Source organism: Rissa tridactyla, chromosome 1, assembly GCF_028500815.1.
Source record: "Rissa tridactyla isolate bRisTri1 chromosome 1, bRisTri1.patW.cur.20221130, whole genome shotgun sequence".
Classification (NCBI taxonomy): Eukaryota; Metazoa; Chordata; class Aves; order Charadriiformes; family Laridae; genus Rissa; species Rissa tridactyla.
Window position 1 is genome coordinate 182152473 of NC_071466.1, and position 18762 is coordinate 182171234.

Sequence of the window (18762 nt, forward strand, 5' to 3'; positions counted from 1 at the left end):
CCTAGAGCAATTTAAAAAACAGTGTCTTCAAGCAGCCTGGGTCCTTTCATTAACGCAATGGTTCATATTTCTTTATTTTCTTCTCCAACGCAGAGAGAATTGTTCAAATGCAGCAGGCAAGCACATGGTGGCATTCGTATCCCCTAATGGTAAACACCTGTAGTGCCTAACTCCACTTACAACAAAGAGAGCCTCGAGTGAACACCTCAGGTGGAGATGGCTACACTGCCAGTGCCTGCATTTCACCTGAAGAATGCTATCTTAAAAACAGACACACTGCTTCTCTATGCAGAAAACTTAAACCTCCCACGTTCTCCGTATCAACAGCAATGCTATCCTACCTACCTTAATGCTCCTATCAGTGTCACAAAATACACACATACACTATGAATACTTTGCACCAAGTGCTTATTTTTTTGCTGAAGCACAAAAAGACTGATAATTCATTATACTTGTATTTGCAACAGCTAAAAAAACAAAAAGATCCTTCCATCCCTCCAACCAGTAAGTTACCTATGCCTTATCTTCTATTACACACAATGGTGAAGAAAGAAATCCCCACTGAGTCGCTAAAACCCACGTCAGCTTTCCCAACATTATTCTTTGTCACAAGTGCCACATCTTGATTTTGTACTGCGCTTGACATCAGGAACTGAAACACAATGAATATGAGAAGGCGTCACCTTGGGCCACCCTCCTCATGCATCCTCAATATATGAACTGCCTTGTGAGAAACCTTAACGCTTATTTTAAAAGCGTGCAAGTACCTCTGACCAGCTGCATTTCCATTTTTGAAGCAAAACAAAGCCACAAGTGCTCACCTCTCATTCCTAGACCTCCCTCATTGAACAAAAAAAACCATCAATAACAAAAGCCAAAAATCTGAAAGTGATCCTTTACTTCATCAGACAATGGAAGTGTATTATCCCAGACAGTCAATAAGTTTTGCTTCCAATAATAAGTAACAGAAGTCACCTGCTAACTCCTCTAATAAACTCATCCAACTTCATATACTGAAATTGACTTCTCCTTCCCCTAAATCACATAAAAAATTTCAGATTAATTATGTGCTCTGAATTTGCACCCATTTAATCACCATATTCTAACTCATCAAAAGGGAAGTTGCAGAACCATAGCATGAAGTCTTTATAAAACATCTAAGTAGACAACACCTCAAGGATATCAGGAAAAGAAAGTGTAAGTGCAAATCAATACAATTATATCTGTAATACTAAAGTCCCTCTCCTTTCCCAGAACAATGTGGATCTTTGTTCTCATAAAATGACGTATGCTTTAAGAATTCAGGGACTGCAATTATCTACAAACGTCTTTGTTTGTTGTTCACTGACGACTGTTCATAGCTTTTTTTTTTTTTTTAAAATGATGAAGGATATTTTTCCCTTCTCACTTGATAAACTCTTGTCTCCCAGTGTCTGCAGAACGAAAAGGACACAACGTAATAAATAACTGGCCAAAACATAAAGATAAAACACCCTAAAAATTATAACTACTAAAAGATTCTACATCTTACTTGCGTAAATCCAATTGGACATTATATCACAACAAACTTTCAGCTGTCAACATACAACCAATTTTTTATCAAACGGAGCCTAGTGGTTCTCTATACTCAATGTACAAGACAAGATTTTAGCTTTAACTGCAAGTCATCTATTTGTTCCGTTGACATGCTAGCTCAACTTAGTTATCTTAAACTTATATTCCTGGGAGAGATCAGGTTTCTGCAGTACCTGAACAAAAGTGTCATTTGTTAGAAATCAGCCCCTAAAGGATTCACAGAAAACACTAACAATAATTATATCACAATTACTCACCTGCATGAGTTCATTGCTGTCAATCAGACTGTCTTCCAGCATCTCCTGGGTCAGCTTGCCCATGGTACTGTAAAACTCATCTGCAGTTTCACAACACTCTATTTGCCTACATCAAAATACATGTTGATTTTTTATTTTACTTTTACATACGATTATACACCTCCAAGCCAAAAGTGAACTTTCTGTTATCATAACATATGCCCTTCCATTAGTCGCCTTAATTCTTAAGTTTATTGTAATCCTACCTACACTTCCAAATAATAAAACTGTGCACATTACATTGGAAATACTGTTGCAGTAAAAGGATGTACTGAGCACAGTAAGCACACTTACTGTCCTGACTGCTGACGGTAAAGGATTCATGCACGTCCAGACAAGTTATTCCTTCTGCCCCTTTCACTTCTACAACACGAGAATCAACAAATCCTGCCTCCTACTAGCACAAGGGAGCTCCCTGCTCAAAACAGGAGCATAAAGATTTCTTGACTGCCTTGTCACCCATTCTTCACTGCTGAATTCACTGGCTGAACTGTCTTTTTGTCAGACAGGAACACACTCGCTGTCCAAAAAACATTCCGGTGGAGTAAATTAAGTATAGGTGTATTTATATATGTCATTGTATTCAAGAGAGCTGAGCTCACACAATGCATAATGAAGGAAAATTCACTCATAATCCTGCATACTTGTGAAAGCTATTTCTGAATTAGAGATGCAGACTTTTTTTGTTTGTTTTTTTTGTTGTTGTTGTTTTTTGTTTTGTTTTGGATTTTTTTGTTTAGTTTTGGGGTTTTTTTGAGTTGTTTGTTTCCCCCCCACACTTTTCTTTGAATTTTCTAAAAACACAGAATCACTCACAGAGTGTCAGCTAGAGGAAGATAAATATGAGTAATATGCTTTTGTGAGTTGCTCTTCTACATACATTAGGGTCAGCTGCTAAATATCCTCTCTTGTCAAGTGAAAAATTTGTTTTACTTCTATCCCAAACAAGTGCATTGCTGGCTACGTGTTGTAGCCTCCCCTGTAAAATACAGCTGCTGGAATGATCAAAAAAGTACACAGCCTTTTTTTCTTAAGGATTAGAAGAGGAAGCTTCTGTTGATCTCCAATGTCTGAAGAGAACAGCCCTTTAACTATGAAACCCCTACTGAAGTCTTAACATAGTTTAGCTAAAAGAATGATTAAATAGTTAAAAAAAAAAAGGAGCATAGAAACAATGGGTATGTAGCCAATTATCACAAACTTACTGCTTGCTCTCCCTGATACCTGCAGTCTCTTATGACCTCCACATACTGCTTTCTCTACTGCACCTATTTTTAAGCCTCCCCATTCCTTCAGTCTCCCTCAGAACAGAAGAATGATTGAACCACCCACATTTTAGGAAAAGCACTTCACGCCCCATTTTCACGTCTAGAAAGATAGTCTTGAGAAGTATGAAGATCATGAGACTATAACCACTGTTTCAGGCCCCACTTCTTTAAATCCCCCCGTTCTATTTCTAGTGGAGAAGAAAGAGGAACAAAATCTCAGTCTCCTCCCAGCAAAGACCAATCTTTTACTTCCTCATCTCATTTGATATCACTAATCACAAGCCTAGTGAATTTCAATTCTTATTCAGTTTTACTGAATCATCACCTTTTGGGTCTCTAGTTATCACACCAGTGTCCCTTTCTGTTAATTGCCCCCAAATATCCCAGACCTTCTCCCATTCCCCACAAACAATAGTTACAAGGTATGCAATGTGAACGGCTTATTCTTTTGGACATACTCTTACAGATTTATTCATTCTGTTCCTTCCAATTTTTATAAAACACGTTTCATTTTTGCTTTAAGCTCTATGGTAAAAATCTTCAAAGCAGTGACTTTCTTTTTTATCATGTTATGAGGTGGAACATTTTTAATTACAGCTTTTAAGTGCGCAGAGACCCACTGCAATAGGACCTTTTATCTAAAGGTATGGTACAAAGTAATAAAGCACAATGGGACTACATACAGCTTAATCCTAATGCAAATGATTCATGCAAGTTTAATTCATGAACTGAACAAATAAAGCTCTTAGGAAATTATTATTCTAATTATTATTCTTCAGATTAAAAATACTACACAAAGTCTCTTACAATGCTACTGGCCTGCAGTGCTAATTTATTCAGAAAGAAAAAAAGAAATGAAACCTCCAAGGGCAGAGCTAAACATAAATCCCAGGGGTTCATTCTCAGGGGAAGAGGAAGGCGAGTGCTGATAGGCATCACAAGAAAACTTTCATGCAGCTGCTGATGCCAGCCGAAAAAAGTTTCCAGCTGAACTAACATCTGCTCGACCTGTCAGAGCTCACACCTCCCACTGAAGCCAGTGACAAAACTCATTTCTCCAGGAGCACCGTACACTTCGGAATGCAAATATTTGCTATGACAACACAGGAGTTTAGAAGAACTAACCATCTCTTGTGTTCTGTCCTATGTGGTGAGTTTCCAAGGCCATAAAGGACTATAATAGAAACCTGACTAGCATGTGCTTAAAAGCAGAGAATCTCAGGAAAATTTGTCTGCAGGCCTTAACAGAAAAGAACCATGTAACACTAAATCATTCTCTTCATAATATTGAACTCTCTTCTTGGCTATAGCCAATGGGCTCAAATCCTTAGGTCTCTAAACGAAAATAAGGGAATTAACATCCCCAGCTTCAGGTAACCAACTAAATTAGCTAGTCACCCTCAATTCTCTCTGTATGTCTTTCCACAGAGTATCTACCAGCTCCCTCAGAGGTCTATGATCTGGAAAGTCTAACCAACCTTTTAGCATAGCATGAAGACATTATACACAGCCAACGCAAACAACGGAGACATTTCCTGCAGCAAGGGTCAGCTAATTATCATGCCCATTCTGACACGATGGGGGAGCCATAGAGGCACCTTCATTCTGCTTTGAAAAAGCTGCACATTCTACTGAAAGATTGCATCCTGTTTAGAATTGAGAACACGCTTTTCAGAGCAACGTGAGTGACACACATTCCTCATACTGAAAAGAAAAATCAGATAAAAATGACCACTTACTCTCCCAACTTTGCCCAGATCGCCAAAGCTACTCTCAGTATAATTTCAGAGCCTTCAAAGAATACTGAATCCCAGATCTTCAGAACTGTATGGTTAGGCAGGCAAGTGGCAAAGAGGGTCAGAAACCACTGCATTGTGAAGACATTTGTAAGTGGGGGTTCATAGCCTCCTGAAATTTAAAAAAAAAAAAAACTGTTTAAAATAATTGTAATTTACTATTATTTTACAAGAAGTATATGCTTCATACTGAAATCTACCAGACATTCTAGTACCTCTGTTATTGCTAAAAAATTACTTAGCCTGCAGCTGCCCAAAGATAAGCCGAGAAAAAGAGTGATGGAAAGATGACACACTTAGTCACCTTTCATTCTGCTGCACTGCAAAAAGCTTTAAGCAGCAGCATTGGTTTTGGACTGTAAACCCTGGAAAACACCATCACGCTTGTTTTTTTCTCTTATATTAGAAAGATTGCTTTTCCTTCCCCAAAGTCATATGAGCTAAAAGCTTTTATTAAAAAATAAAAAAAAAATCAAAACAAAAAACTTCCCCAAACCCTCTGCATTTCTTCAGAAACTAACGTCATAAGAGGTCTTTATCTACAAGAAGGTGAAGGTGACTGTCTCTGTAAAGTCTTCTCTACTGTTTTAATATCTTGATGTGCTGCCAGCCTAGCAGAATTGACTATAACACATTCAGTTTCCCCTTTGGCTTGTTAAGTTTCAAACAAGATTTAGTATTTCAGGCTGAAAATCTGAAGTTTTACTTTCTTGTTATGCTCGGAGAACACTTTGTGCATCCCATTGTCAACTGATGCACTGAAGGCCGTGACCAAAGAGGCTGCTGCCTGCGAAAACACTTTCAAACAGCAGATACCTCCTTGATACCCATTCTTTGTTTTTATACAATTTGGGCACAGTCACAGTTTATTTACATGGAACATGATAGCATGTCTTTTCTAAGATGGAACTCAGGGTGCACTTATCTTCCAGACTGAAGAAAAGCCCAGCCAACCAACAACAAAACACCTACTCTCCCCAAAACACTCCCAAATAAAAGAGCTCTATCTTGTTTTCTAAAAAAAAAAAACAAAAAACAAACAAACAAGTCTGGAGGGAATGCTATACCAGAAAAAAAAAAAAAAAATCACAGTGCAAAGCCCGTTTTCAGGTAGCAGCCCAAGAAGCACTTACGAGTTTTGCACCTGTGTATTGCTAAGCATCTAGGTGAAGAAATACTAACCAGCCGCCTTTGGCTCTCACGTTGCAGCTCTTCCTAGAACAGCTATGTAAGCTAGCCACTAGAAGGAGCAATGGTAGGACTGGTATCTTGAGCTAAGGCAAGGAATGACCTTTGCGAGGTAGCCCTTGTACTAAGCTGTGTGTTACAGTGTTGTCACTCCATAGATTTCATATCCTTGTCAACACAATTCTGTTTGCAGTTAGTGATAGAACCAACATATTTCCCCTTTATTTTTTTCCTGAGAGTGCCACCTATTCATGTTAAGATTATCAGTAACGTAAACCGTCATCTTTCACCTTAAAAATTTAAAATATACATTCTAAGCAATAAACTCAAGTAAACACTCACGTATTTTTAAACCAGTGCTCAGATGAAACAATAGGAAAAACTAATTTAATAGCATTTTCTGTTGAACCTACCTCCACTTTCTCTGTTAGCAGCTCTTTGCAGGGTGTCTAAGTGCTGGGACAGTTCAGGAAGCTTCATTCGTAAAAGATCTCGGAAAACAGCCATATCCACAGAAAGAGCGCGGAGATTATTGACAAAATAGCTATCAGGAAGCACCTTATCAATTAGGTAAATCATGATCTGTGGGGGAAATTAAATATAATCATGTAGGACCTAAAGGGCTAGTTATTTTCTAGGAATAACAGAAAAAAAAATATAGAATTTTAAAGTTCTCAGTTCACTTAAGAATGGCTTGGAGCCAGTGGCAACACATGCCTCTGGTATCTCCATTTGTATGGGGAGAAAACATTATCATTTTAACCACTCACAGGTACTCTAGGTATCCACAAGCAATCAAGGTGAAAGGCCTCTTGAAGGTGTCCAGAATTTATGAACCATTAATGAATAAAATCAATGTCACAGTAAGCTATGCCCCAAATTGGGACCATTACTCAAGCCAAAGACACCTTTTGGCACTTCTGATGCTGTGTGTTTATGAGATTCTCCACACTGTTGGAAAGTTCCACTGTCCCTCCCTCTGGTTGTTAACTGACACAACTACAAGACCGATCTTCCACATCATCTTTTTTTCCCCCCTCTCCAAAATGCGAGATACTGTTCTTTAAAATAAACGCTCCACACATTTTACTGTGATGAGTTACCATGTGCTGCACTTCATCTTGTCACTTTAAAAGGTGCTAAATTAAGCAGCATGAGACATTTCAAACAGACATCTGTTTCAAGTGAGACAGCTCAACTACACGGGTGGTAATGTATTATTAACTGGATACTGTGAAACCTTCTTGAGAATGAACAAATGCAACAAAGAAATATGCAGAAGTTGATGTATATCATCAGCCCAACAGAAGATGCTGACCTTCACTTCATGATCTTTTACAATCTCTATTTGTGTTTTCATTCATTTCATATGACATAAGCCATAAATCCCTACCTTAAAGAAACCATTTTATAAAGGATTTTCCTCCCTTCCCATTGAGTGGTATTACTTCAGAAATCTCCGACATATGAGAGCATAGGAAAGAACAGAAATCTTTTTGCAACACTGAAGTCCATTCTGTTTCACTGGCACGTGAATTATTTTGAGAATGCTTTTTTAAAAAAGCAGCTTATGTATTTACCAGTTTGCAATAGATACTTTCTTCATGACACATCTCTACATATTTATTTTTATTATTTGACTTTGTAATATTTCCCCACAATAATGTCGAGGAAAAAATGGTTTTTAAGTTTCAGTATCTATAAGACTTTTATGCATTCTTTGACAGCTTCTACACATGTAAGCTGTGATTTTCTTGCTTACCACAGTTTCAGTAGGCTAAATTTGAGGTGTCTTCAGAGATTTAACTTAAACATGGTTACCTTAACTAGTAAAGACGCAAGCATCCCTGGCTGGGCTACCATGTTGGCTCCTGTGCTGTTAAAGCCCCATGATGTCCACAGTACCAGCTGTTTCCCAGCCTCTGGCAGACAATTCCCAAAAAAGGAGCTTTTGTTTGTAACATCCTTCCCAGAAAGGGGACCTGACTGGTGAACCCCGAGAATCCCCTTCCTCCCTTAACTCCTAGACCCTGCAATAATCCAAACATAGCTTCCCCATAGCTCCAGTCCTGAGGACAGCTTTACAGGCAACAGCCTCTACAGCTGTTTGAAAGTCACTCATCACTTGTTTTAGACGGCATGGTGACTACAACAGAACAGCTACGTGCTAACCCCCAATTCCTTTTTTTTTTTTCTTACCTTGTTCCTTTTTGGTTGTGTTTTTCCCCCCCCCTTCCCTTTTCCCCCCTCTCACTTCTCAGGAAATTCCAACTCTGCAAAGCCCACACACTAAGCTTGGAAAAGAAATCACTTTCTTTTCCATTTTTATTTTTGTCGTGTAAGACCCATTTTGGTGCTAACCAGCCTTCAGTACTTTACCTCCCCAGGGCAGTCTGGCGCCATTCCATTGTCTCCTTCGCTCAAGGAGCCTGACTCCACTCACAGTAAAAGACAATCCAATAATATAAAGATGCACACAGTTCTTATATTCAATTTGGACTTCATAAACCTTGGGCAATCATATTTCCTATATTATCATAATGTGTTTTAGGAGCTTCTGGACAGTATAAGATGACAATAAGATGTGATAAATTATAGCTAAAAATACGGAGGAAATTTTTAGCAAGAATTATTGAATGGAAATTTTATTCTCTGATATAAAGTAGGTATATTATGGTATTTTCTTCCTATTACAGGCAGTTCTCTAGAATGAAATACTAAATACCAGCTTGCTGGATTCTGCTATCACAAGCTCTATATATTTTAGGAGCTCTGAGTGAATTTAAATATTTACCATAGTTAAATCAGTGTCTAAGTCAAAACAGACAGCTTAGTATCTCAAGAGTCACAGTCACCTTTTATTAATTTGACCCCAACTCACATATATGAGCAAGTTTACCTAAGGAAATTTGCACATGATCTTGGCAAACCTTAAACCATGTCCCATAGTAAACCGTGTTTCCATTTTCTGACGTATTATAAATTTCATGAAGCTTTCTTTTAATTAGAACAGAAAAGGTCTACAAAAATAAAACATTGCATGACTAATATAGCCCAGAAAGTGTCTTCAAAGTGATTTACTTTCATTTTAAATATTTGTGTCTTCCTAGAATTTGCTTTAAAATGCAGCAGATTTATTAACTGCCTCACATGCTATTGCTACACAAGAGGCTGATAACGGAATCTGAAGGTTTCAGCTTCCTATGGTGTTTGGAAGCAGATTTGGAATTATGGGATAAGATATTCTAAAGTCAGTAGGAGTGTTCCCATTTATTTTTATTATGGCCAAGCCCTCATTAGCTTCTGTTTGAAAAAAAATTTAACAGTTATAATATTCAAACTGTTCATTTTAGCTCAGAGAGAACAACGAACAATCCACAGATATAAGTTGGTTGACTCCTTTGAGTCCTGCTCTTTTGGGCAGCCTACAAAATTCATGCACTGGTTGATTCTGAAGTTCTAACTAAAATCAATTTTCAACACTGAAAAAAAATATTTTACTCACTTTTAGGGCATCCCCTTCATTGCCCTCCATTACTTCCAGAATAAGCGCAGCTAGTATGTTAAATCCTTGACAATAGCCAACAGATTTATTCCACCTGGCATAAGCCAGCAAAACGCGTTTTAATACCACTCGATCTTGCTCTGCCTCCTGGCCACAGTAAGAACTACAACCAGTTCGGTGAAGGTCCTTTAAAGAAAAAGACAAGAAGAGACAGTAAAGATGTGCATCTTTCTTCCCCCTTTAGCTCTCCTGCCTGTCCCAATTTTCCTTCCACCTCCACCCTCCCAATACACACTCCCAAAGCTGATGACAATGTTTCTTTTTTAATTGTAAACCTTTAGCTTACTGAAGAAAAATAGGTTCAGCAAGCTCTTAAATAAACAAGTTACCTAAAAGATGTTCATATGAAGCTGTCACAGAAGATACTAATAGATACCTACCTTTCAAAGAGGCAAGACAACAGCTTCATAATTGAACAAAAAAGAGCAGCTGTTTTTATCGAAGTGTAAAAGAACTACTAGGCAACTAAATTTTCAAACAATAAAAAAAACCCAGAAAGAGTGTCTTTGAGATTTAAGAGATTTATAAGTGAAAGGCAAAACATGTACTGCAATGTTTAATATTTCATAAATAGTATCTATAAGCTTAAGTTACCAAGTACAGATGACAACTGTAATCACCAGGAACGTATTTTGCTCCACATACTCTAATTGAGGTGACTACAAAACACAATCTCTCCTAAATAAAGTAATACTGCCTAAATAGGTAAACAGACTAATATTTAAGTCACCACATCAATACAAATCTATTAACCTTTTCCCTAAAACTGCCCATTGCTTTAAATATTAAACATTAATTAGCTGAGAAATATACATAGACAAAGGTGTTTCACTCCTGTAAAACAGCTGAAAAATGCTCCATTGCTGTATTATAAAACATACTTTTTAATCCCATCAAACATTTGTATTTATTTAGAGAGGAGGAAAAAAGACCACTTATGTTCCTTAGTCTCCATTAAACTCCAGTCTTTCTTTTAAAATAAAAAGTAGAAATTGGGAAAAAAAAAACCCACAAAACAAAAAAACAACAGTAATAGCAAATTTTTTCGCAGATAACACTAACCAGACCAGTGCAGAAGAAGGAACAAAGAAGCCAATGAAATAATTTTGGTGAGCTAAAGGGAATTAAGATGTAATTTTTGCCAAAGCAGTTGCAGAGAACAAAATAAATCCAAATTCCATTTATTTAAAAAAAAATAAATCAAATTTTCATTAAAAAATTAAAATAAAGAACAAACTAGCTGGCTACCTTTACTATCTGGATGCCCATAGAGTCATCATCAGGATTACTTCTTTCATTGAACGTGAAACGCATGGTTTTATCCCAGTCAATGGCTATACTGTGTAAGTACTGATCAGCCAGGGTCAGCCAAACCTACAAATACACACAGCAAGTCAACAAAATGAATTATTTCTCAGACAAAATATGAACAGTTTTGATATATACAGTTAGATGAACCTCAACCACTTCACCCATATGTGATATGCTTGAAATACACAGAAGTTGACTTGAAATATACAGAAGAGGACTATATCAAAAACAAATTTTGCACAATTAAAGTAATACCTTGCTCCCTAAAACAGAAAGGAAGGTAACAGTTAGCATTAAGTGTCCAGATCTATGAACTGCTTACAAAGATGCAAGTCCGTTGCCAGAAACTGAATCCACAGGGTCCCTCCAAGATGGAGACGCACACTCCTGCAAGGGCCCTCCTTGTCAGTTCAGCCCTTCCAACCTCGTAACCATTAAGGAGTTTTTGTAAAAGGTAACACTGCTGCAGACTTTCCTCAAACTCAACCATGGATTTATCTCCTGAAAACCCCACAAAAGAAATTTAGGGGTGCTTCTCTTTAGCAGAGGTCTCTGCTGGTCAACTTTGCAGAAGAAATAGCACCTAGTATTAACCATTTGGGATTGATCTGAAAATATCACTTGGATCAAAGTAACTTACAAGAGGGCTTCCTACACTGTTGGTGCTATAGGGAGTTCTGAAAACAAACATTTTGACTAATTTTAAAGCCTAATAATTACCAGATTTATGCATGTGTGTCTAAGACAAAGGCTGGAGCTTTATTAAGCATTTGAAAAGCTCCTGAATCATGAAAGACATATCATACATGTCATGTCATACAACGACAACAAGTAACAATAAAGGATAGCTCTCTTCAGGAAATTGAAAGAAATCATGAAAGCAAATTGGCTGAGTTTTATATCAGCCGTTAACTCACTCAAGTGAGAAAAGCAATTCAGACACTTCCCACAGATTTAAACACTTGATAGTTGCATGATGAACGAATTTATAGACAGCTCCCAGAATCTCATGTTTTCTGCATTTAAATGTCCCTTCCCACACTTTTGCAAAGCCACCCATGCGGAGGAATGCCGCTGTTTGCCTCCCAGCAGCTTTTGGCACTGCTGACATCCTACTGATGTTGGTTGACTGAATTCTTTACCTCTGCCAGCCCCAGAAAACAAATGTCACATGCCACAGCAATAATGCAGATGTCACCCTGCTCCTGCTGCCTGCAAAGGAGGCAGTCAGCATGCTGCCAACACAAAATGCTTCCTTTATTCTGGTATCAATCTTAAAATCATTGGGAAACCAGGGAATGACAGTGAAAAGACCACATACATCCCTTTTTTTAACACTACTTTAGTTAGCATCATGTGGTCATGTGTGAGCAAACACAGAGGTGAGCAGAATAAGAAGGAAAAGACAGAGACTTGAGTTAGATGATATGGCAAAGCATACCCTCAGCAAGTCTGCTGATGACACAAAACTGGGAGGAGTGGCTGATAAGCCCAAGGGCACCTTGACAGGCTGGAGAAATGGGCTGACAAGAACCTCATGAAGTTCAACAAGTAGAAGTGCAAAGTCCTGCACCTGAGGAGGAACAACCCCAGGCACCAGTATATGCTGGGGACCACCCTGTTGGAAAGCAGCTTTGCAGAGAAGGGGCTTGGGGGTCCTGGTGGACACCAAGTTGACCACGAGCCAGCAATGTGCCCTTGTGGCAAAGGCGGCCAACAGCCTCCTGAACTGCATCAGGCAGAGCCCTGCCAGCAGGTGGAGGGAGGTGATCCTTCTCCTCTGCTCAGCCCTGGTAAGACACACCTGGAGTGCTGGGTCCAGTCCTCGGCTTCCCAATGCAAGAGTGATTTAGAGCTACTGAAGAGTCCAGCAAGGGGCCACTAAGAGGATTAAGGGGCTGGAGCATCTCTCCTATGAGGAAAGGCTGAGGGAGTTGGGACCATTCCACCTGGAGAAGAGAAGGGTCAGGCTGGATCTTATCAATTTGTATGAATACCCGAAGGGAGGGCACAAAGAGGATGGAGACAGGCTCTTCTCAGTGGTGCATGGTCCTGGTGACAGGACCAGAGACAATGGGCACAAACTGAAACACAGGAGGTTCCATTTAAACATCACAAAACACTTTTTTTTACTGTGAGGGTGACACAGATTGCCCAGACAGGATGTGGAGCATCCATCCTTGGCCATCCTCAAAAGCCATCCGGACACAGTCCTGGCAACCAGCTGTAGGTGGCCCTCCTTGGGCAGGGGGGTGGACCAGATGATCTCCAGAGGTCTCTTTCAACCTCAACCATTCTGTGATTCTACGACCTCTGCCACTCATGTACCACAGAAAATTGTCTGAGCAACTTACTGGAGTGTGGGAAAAATACATTTAAGGAAAGAAAAAAGGTTGTTAGAGGAATATAATGATTCACTGGAGTTGCAGATGAAAAATAAAATCATAGTGGTGTGAGGAAAACAATGCCACTATAAGTCTTCGGTTTCCTTCTCCTCTGATTTGTAAAGAGGAACAGTTCGGTTTGGAAAGATAGCAAAAAGAAAACAGGAAAAGGAAATTCATCTGACGCACCAAAAATATATGGAACTAAATATATTTTATAAGGCTTTAAAAATATTCTTTTCATTAAAATTGCATTTTTAAGGCTGAGATCATGTGACGTAGTTTTATAGAAAAGATGAATGGACATTACTTTTTTTAGGCTAGGGAACTTCAGACATTGTTGAAGAAAGCAATAAAGTGAGTTCAGCAAAATCCCAGAGGTCCCTTTCCTACAACACTAACTCAGTGCAATTTCCTGTTAATGGCGCACTCTACCATTCTACATCACGCCTGACTCCAAACTTCCCTAATTTAGGCAATCTGCCTTTCCCCCATCAAATGTTTCAATAAGCATTCTTGTCAGCACTAGCATCTATCAACTTCACCTTCATAAGTATGACAGCCTACACTGGAGATTTCCTCTCCTTTCAGTTGATCCTCAGCTGCAGGGGCAGCTTCACCAGTGCAATTCCTTGAAACTGACAGAATGAAGCAATAACATCTGCACCAGAATAAGTTACCTAAGCCTCAAGCAGAAAGAGGCCAACTATTGAAAACACCATCTTTACCTGTCTCCTCAGTCTCTGCAGCTGCCCTGTGAGGTTATCACTGAAGAATGTAAACTAGGAAAAAGCCCCAGTAAGACTTAAACTTAAAAATTCCAAGTATTTGTTAAAAAACACTGATAATATTGCTGTTATTCACATGTCCTGAGAAAGCCACAAGCAATACATCCCACACAGCTTACAGGTCTACCTACCTTTCTCCGCCATTCTTTCGGTATGCCTGTCGGCAACCTGGCCACTGCTTTGAGCGCATCATGCCACTAAAAGCATCCAAAAACATAAAATTCACCATTAGTTTAATGCAACAGTATAGCAACGTTTACAACACTGCAGACGTGCACATTCATTTCATTTTACTGCACACATTTCAGAGTTTACCTACTTAATCCACTCACAGGGAAAATATATATTAATTACTTAATGACGTAACAAAAATGTAATATTCTAGGACACAAAGACTTATGAGATATCTGAGTAAACAATGAGCACCTATTTTTCCCAAATGTTCCAATGAAACAGTTCTTGACATAATTGCAAATAATATGCTGATATTATGATGACAGATGCAGTTTTGAACTAGGGCAAGTACCTTGATTGAAGAGAACGCAGTTCTTCATAAACTCAAGAGAAAAATGAATCAAATTACCTGCTGAAAACCATTTTGACCTAAAGATGGTTCAAGAGTGAATTTCAATTTTGTATCAACCCCTAGAAACAAAAAGGAAAAAAATAATCATAGTCATTATTTTCATTTAGCTCAGAAGGAAAAAAAAAAAAAAACACAACTGAAATAAGAACACAAGATTTCAGGTACATGTTTCAACAACTACATTTCAACCTGTTTCTGTGAATTCTTGTCTTCACAGTGGATTCAAAGCACGTGTTAAGAAGTGCATGGAAAAATGTTTTTAAAATGTAGTCATACCCTCTTTACTCTAATGATGCAGATCAGTACAACTTATTTAACAAAAAAAAAAACCAAGTGGTTCACTATTCTACAAACTATATTTGCACACTGCAAACTATCATATACACCCATGGAAAAAAATATATACAGAGACAAACAGTTTCTTTCCATCTATTTCAACTTCTTAACGTTAAATCACTTATTTCTAAGTTTGGGATGCTAAAATTATTTTATTGCTCAGAATATCAAATTTTTTATAATTCTTCAGAACAGAAAGCACATTTTGTCAGTATTCTCATTTATGCTTAGATTTTATTTTGGCCATGTGAGCAAATTATTTTAATTGTTACAAAGCACACCTGCTAATAGTCTATAAAATACAATATTACATAAAATACTAGGATCTCAAGTTTGGCCTACACTGGATCCCGACTGTGGCACTGGAATATTTCATAACCCGAAGAACAGTAACACTTTTAATTTGCTTTATATCCCACATTTCGAACACACAATTCTTTGGTCCCTCAAATGCCGCTGTCCAGAGACCAGGTGCTGAACACCACGTCGCGTCCTCCCCCTCAAGTCTTCTGGCATAAAGTCTAAAGCCTTTCTTTATCTTTCCTCCGCAATGTAATACAATGGATTGTTCCGTATTTAAAATTACGTTACACATACCTTCTTGTCTTTCTAGAATATCAAGCCAAATATTTTTGAATATATATTTTAAAAGCCATATATATTAAACCCCAGATTTTAATCCTCCAAGGTTTTAAGTATATAAACTCCATGCTAATCAACTCACCACTAATACTCAGTGCTTTGGAAGACTAAGCCTGCGAGTCTGACAGAAACCCAAACTGTAGTGGCATTTGCTAGTTATGGAGTGTAAAATGCCTTTCAGCATTTGCATACTGAAGCGGTGATAAGTAATTTAAAAACCTTACTGCTTGATAAATACATATTTAAAGACAAAGCCTTCTCCTTCAAGGCTTTTTTTTGTTTGTTTGTTTTTCTTTGGGGGGGAAGAGAAAGACAGACAATTCACAGAAAATCCAGTCTTGTTTACAATTTTATCATTTTAGAATTGCATCACTGAGACCTGGAGATTGGTGCTTTCATTTCCCTGCTTTAGATTTAAAAGATATGCTTGTCATATCGAGAAAAATAAAAGCTTCAAATCATAACAGAAATGTCTTGAAAAACATTAAAGGATTAACAGTTATTCCTGGAAGTAACTGTTTATTAGTATTCTTCCCCATAACTCCATGTCACTCAGCAGGGACTCCTAATAGATAAATCTTTTCATAATAATGCAAAGCAATGCCAGTAACCTGCTAAGATGAAATTGTATCACGTTTGCTGTAAATGTAAAAAAAATGAGTCTCATTCCCAAGCAGTCTTATGGCAAGTACTAGAAAACCCTAATACATACAAAAAGATATCATGACCAAGAACTCCTTTTGTTAAGGTAACAGATGTTGACATGTTATCTAACACTGCCTTGTAGCAAAGAAGCAATAGTCTTCCAAAATAATCATGTATTAATTTCCAACTCAGCAGCCAAATACTAAATCACTTCACAGTCTTCTAAGACTTAGAGACCCCAGTAACAACTTCGCTCTTATAAATTTCATAAGAAAGATACAAGCAGAGACAGCCAAGTCTGCAAAAGATCAAGCACAATAAAACAAAACATAATAAGGTTAAATGTATCTATCATTTACATGAACATCATGACCCTGGAGCTCACAAAGAGGCCCAAATAGCTGTCTCTCTTGATTAAATGAGACTGAAATGAGACCCCTGAATCTCCATCTATAAAAGTTTATTAAATCATGGCAGACAATTAAGACAGGTGTGAAAGTTACTAGAAATGAGAATAACATTATGTGGTAACACTAGATGCCACGGCGCTCTCTCTTAGCATGGCAAGGAACCTCTCGGTCAGGCCATGCACTGTGACCTCTAGTAGAAGCCACGGAGTCTGTGTCCCCTTATTTGTTCCCAGTTAGAAATATTCCCAAAATGAAATTATGTGACGGTTTTGTGACAGGGGAGGAGAAGAGCCATGGAGAGCGAGACACGGACCATACAGGAATTAGATTCCTCATTCCTATCCATTTTAAAGAATTTACATTTCCTAAACCTAAAATATTACAACCTTGTTCAATAAAAATACAGCAAATAAGCAAGTAAAAAATGCTGCAACACAAACAGCGCAGACAGAGCTAGGAAAGGCTATACCCACCCAGGAACTCCCCTGGACACCTGCAGGGATGCAACCAGCAAGCTGGGAGCAGCATCTCATTGCCCATTACTTATTTTTGGCACAAGAACCATCTTGCTCTGTGCAGTTTCTGCACTCTTCACTGCATCTGTCCTTGGACTTTCGAGCTTCAAGGAAATTAATGCCTATCCCTATTCCAGCCTCTCTTGGTTTCCCAAACCTTCCTACCTCCATCATTCTCCTTTTCCTAAAAAATCTCCCACCCCCGCACATACCTTTTTTTTTTTTCCTCCACTCAGTCCTGTCATTTTCATCCTGTCCACTCTTGCCTGCATCATCACCAGCCTTTCCCCAGGGCCTTCTTCCACATACAGTCTTTTCTCCCTTACACTTCCATCGTCTGATATATCTTACCAGTAGCTCCCTTTAATTCTGCATTCAGCTGCGTTCTCCCCACAAACTTAGATTCCCCAAGAGCTTCTTCCACCCTCAGTACCCCATGCCCATCCAGCCCTACCACAGACTTTCTGCACCAGTTTTCACTGGATTTTCCCCTTTTTGTCAATCCTCCATCCACATTCCTCTCCATTACATAAACACATGCTCTTTGCACAAAAGACCTCTTGGGACCTTACGGGAACGTTTCTTCCCAGTTCCTCTGCATGGACAGCCTGGAAGAAATGTACCATATATGCAGCAATAGTTCCTGCTCTCGGGGACTGTAGGCGCTGTCAGTACAACTCAGCCCTTTTACATCAAGCCAGACAGGCTATGGTGTCACTTGACATATTAAGTATCACCTCTAGTTCATACACTTTCAACTGATGCTTCGTACCTAAAAAGCACATTAACTCGTGTAAGCGGGAATATGCTGGGAACACATAGGAATTATTAGGTCCACAAATACAAGCACGTGCAAAGGTGCTTATGTTTGGCACCAGTCAAATTTCTGCAGGGTAGGGGAATGCCAAAATAAGGCTTGTTCAATGCCCTTGCAACGAGGTCACCAGAAACCACTGCAGAAAAGCTATTTTAAAAGGGGGAAAAAAAGAAAAAGAAAGATAAAGCCCCACGAAATCCAGTCCTGTTAGCTTTTCCATGTAAAATACACAATGACTCCTGACAACAAAAGGCTGTAAGAGGAAAGATTATACCCCTAGGATTCCTAAACCCTAGCAGGCTTCCACTGCATGACCAAAATGTTGTGGTCAGCCAAGTACCTGGATGAAGGAACCAAATCCCCACTCCTCAGCAACATTAAACAAAAGGATGGGATTTTTTCATAAATACTAAACCAGAAAAAGCACAGAAGATGATCTGTTCTGATGCACATATGTGAGCCATAAAGCCATAGCTTCAAACTTACAAAGCACGTCACTGTCGGTTCTTGGCTGTACTTAAAAGCAGCTGTTGAAATTTCTCCCATGGAAAGCCAATAAATATTTTATCGAAAACAAACAAGGAAAAAGGCCTAAAGCAGCTCTGTGTGCAGTGGGAGTCCAAACTTGGGGGAAAAAAGT

The 18762-nt window shown here is 38.6% G+C and overlaps 1 protein-coding gene across 1 annotated transcript in view; it reads right to left on the bottom strand.

The window, feature by feature from the left end:
• The window catches only part of TBC1D30 (TBC1 domain family member 30), a 54276-nt gene that overhangs the window by 10436 nt on the left and 25078 nt on the right, over positions 1 to 18762 (bottom strand). The window contains exons 3-9 of the mRNA XM_054186025.1: positions 14755 to 14816; positions 14303 to 14368; positions 10937 to 11062; positions 9629 to 9814; positions 6537 to 6705; positions 4879 to 5047; positions 1833 to 1938 (exon numbers count right to left, since the gene is read on the bottom strand). Of these exons, the coding sequence (XP_054042000.1) occupies positions 1833 to 1938; positions 4879 to 5047; positions 6537 to 6705; positions 9629 to 9814; positions 10937 to 11062; positions 14303 to 14368; positions 14755 to 14816 (884 nt within the window). The remainder of the gene's footprint in view (positions 1 to 1832; positions 1939 to 4878; positions 5048 to 6536; positions 6706 to 9628; positions 9815 to 10936; positions 11063 to 14302; positions 14369 to 14754; positions 14817 to 18762) is intronic.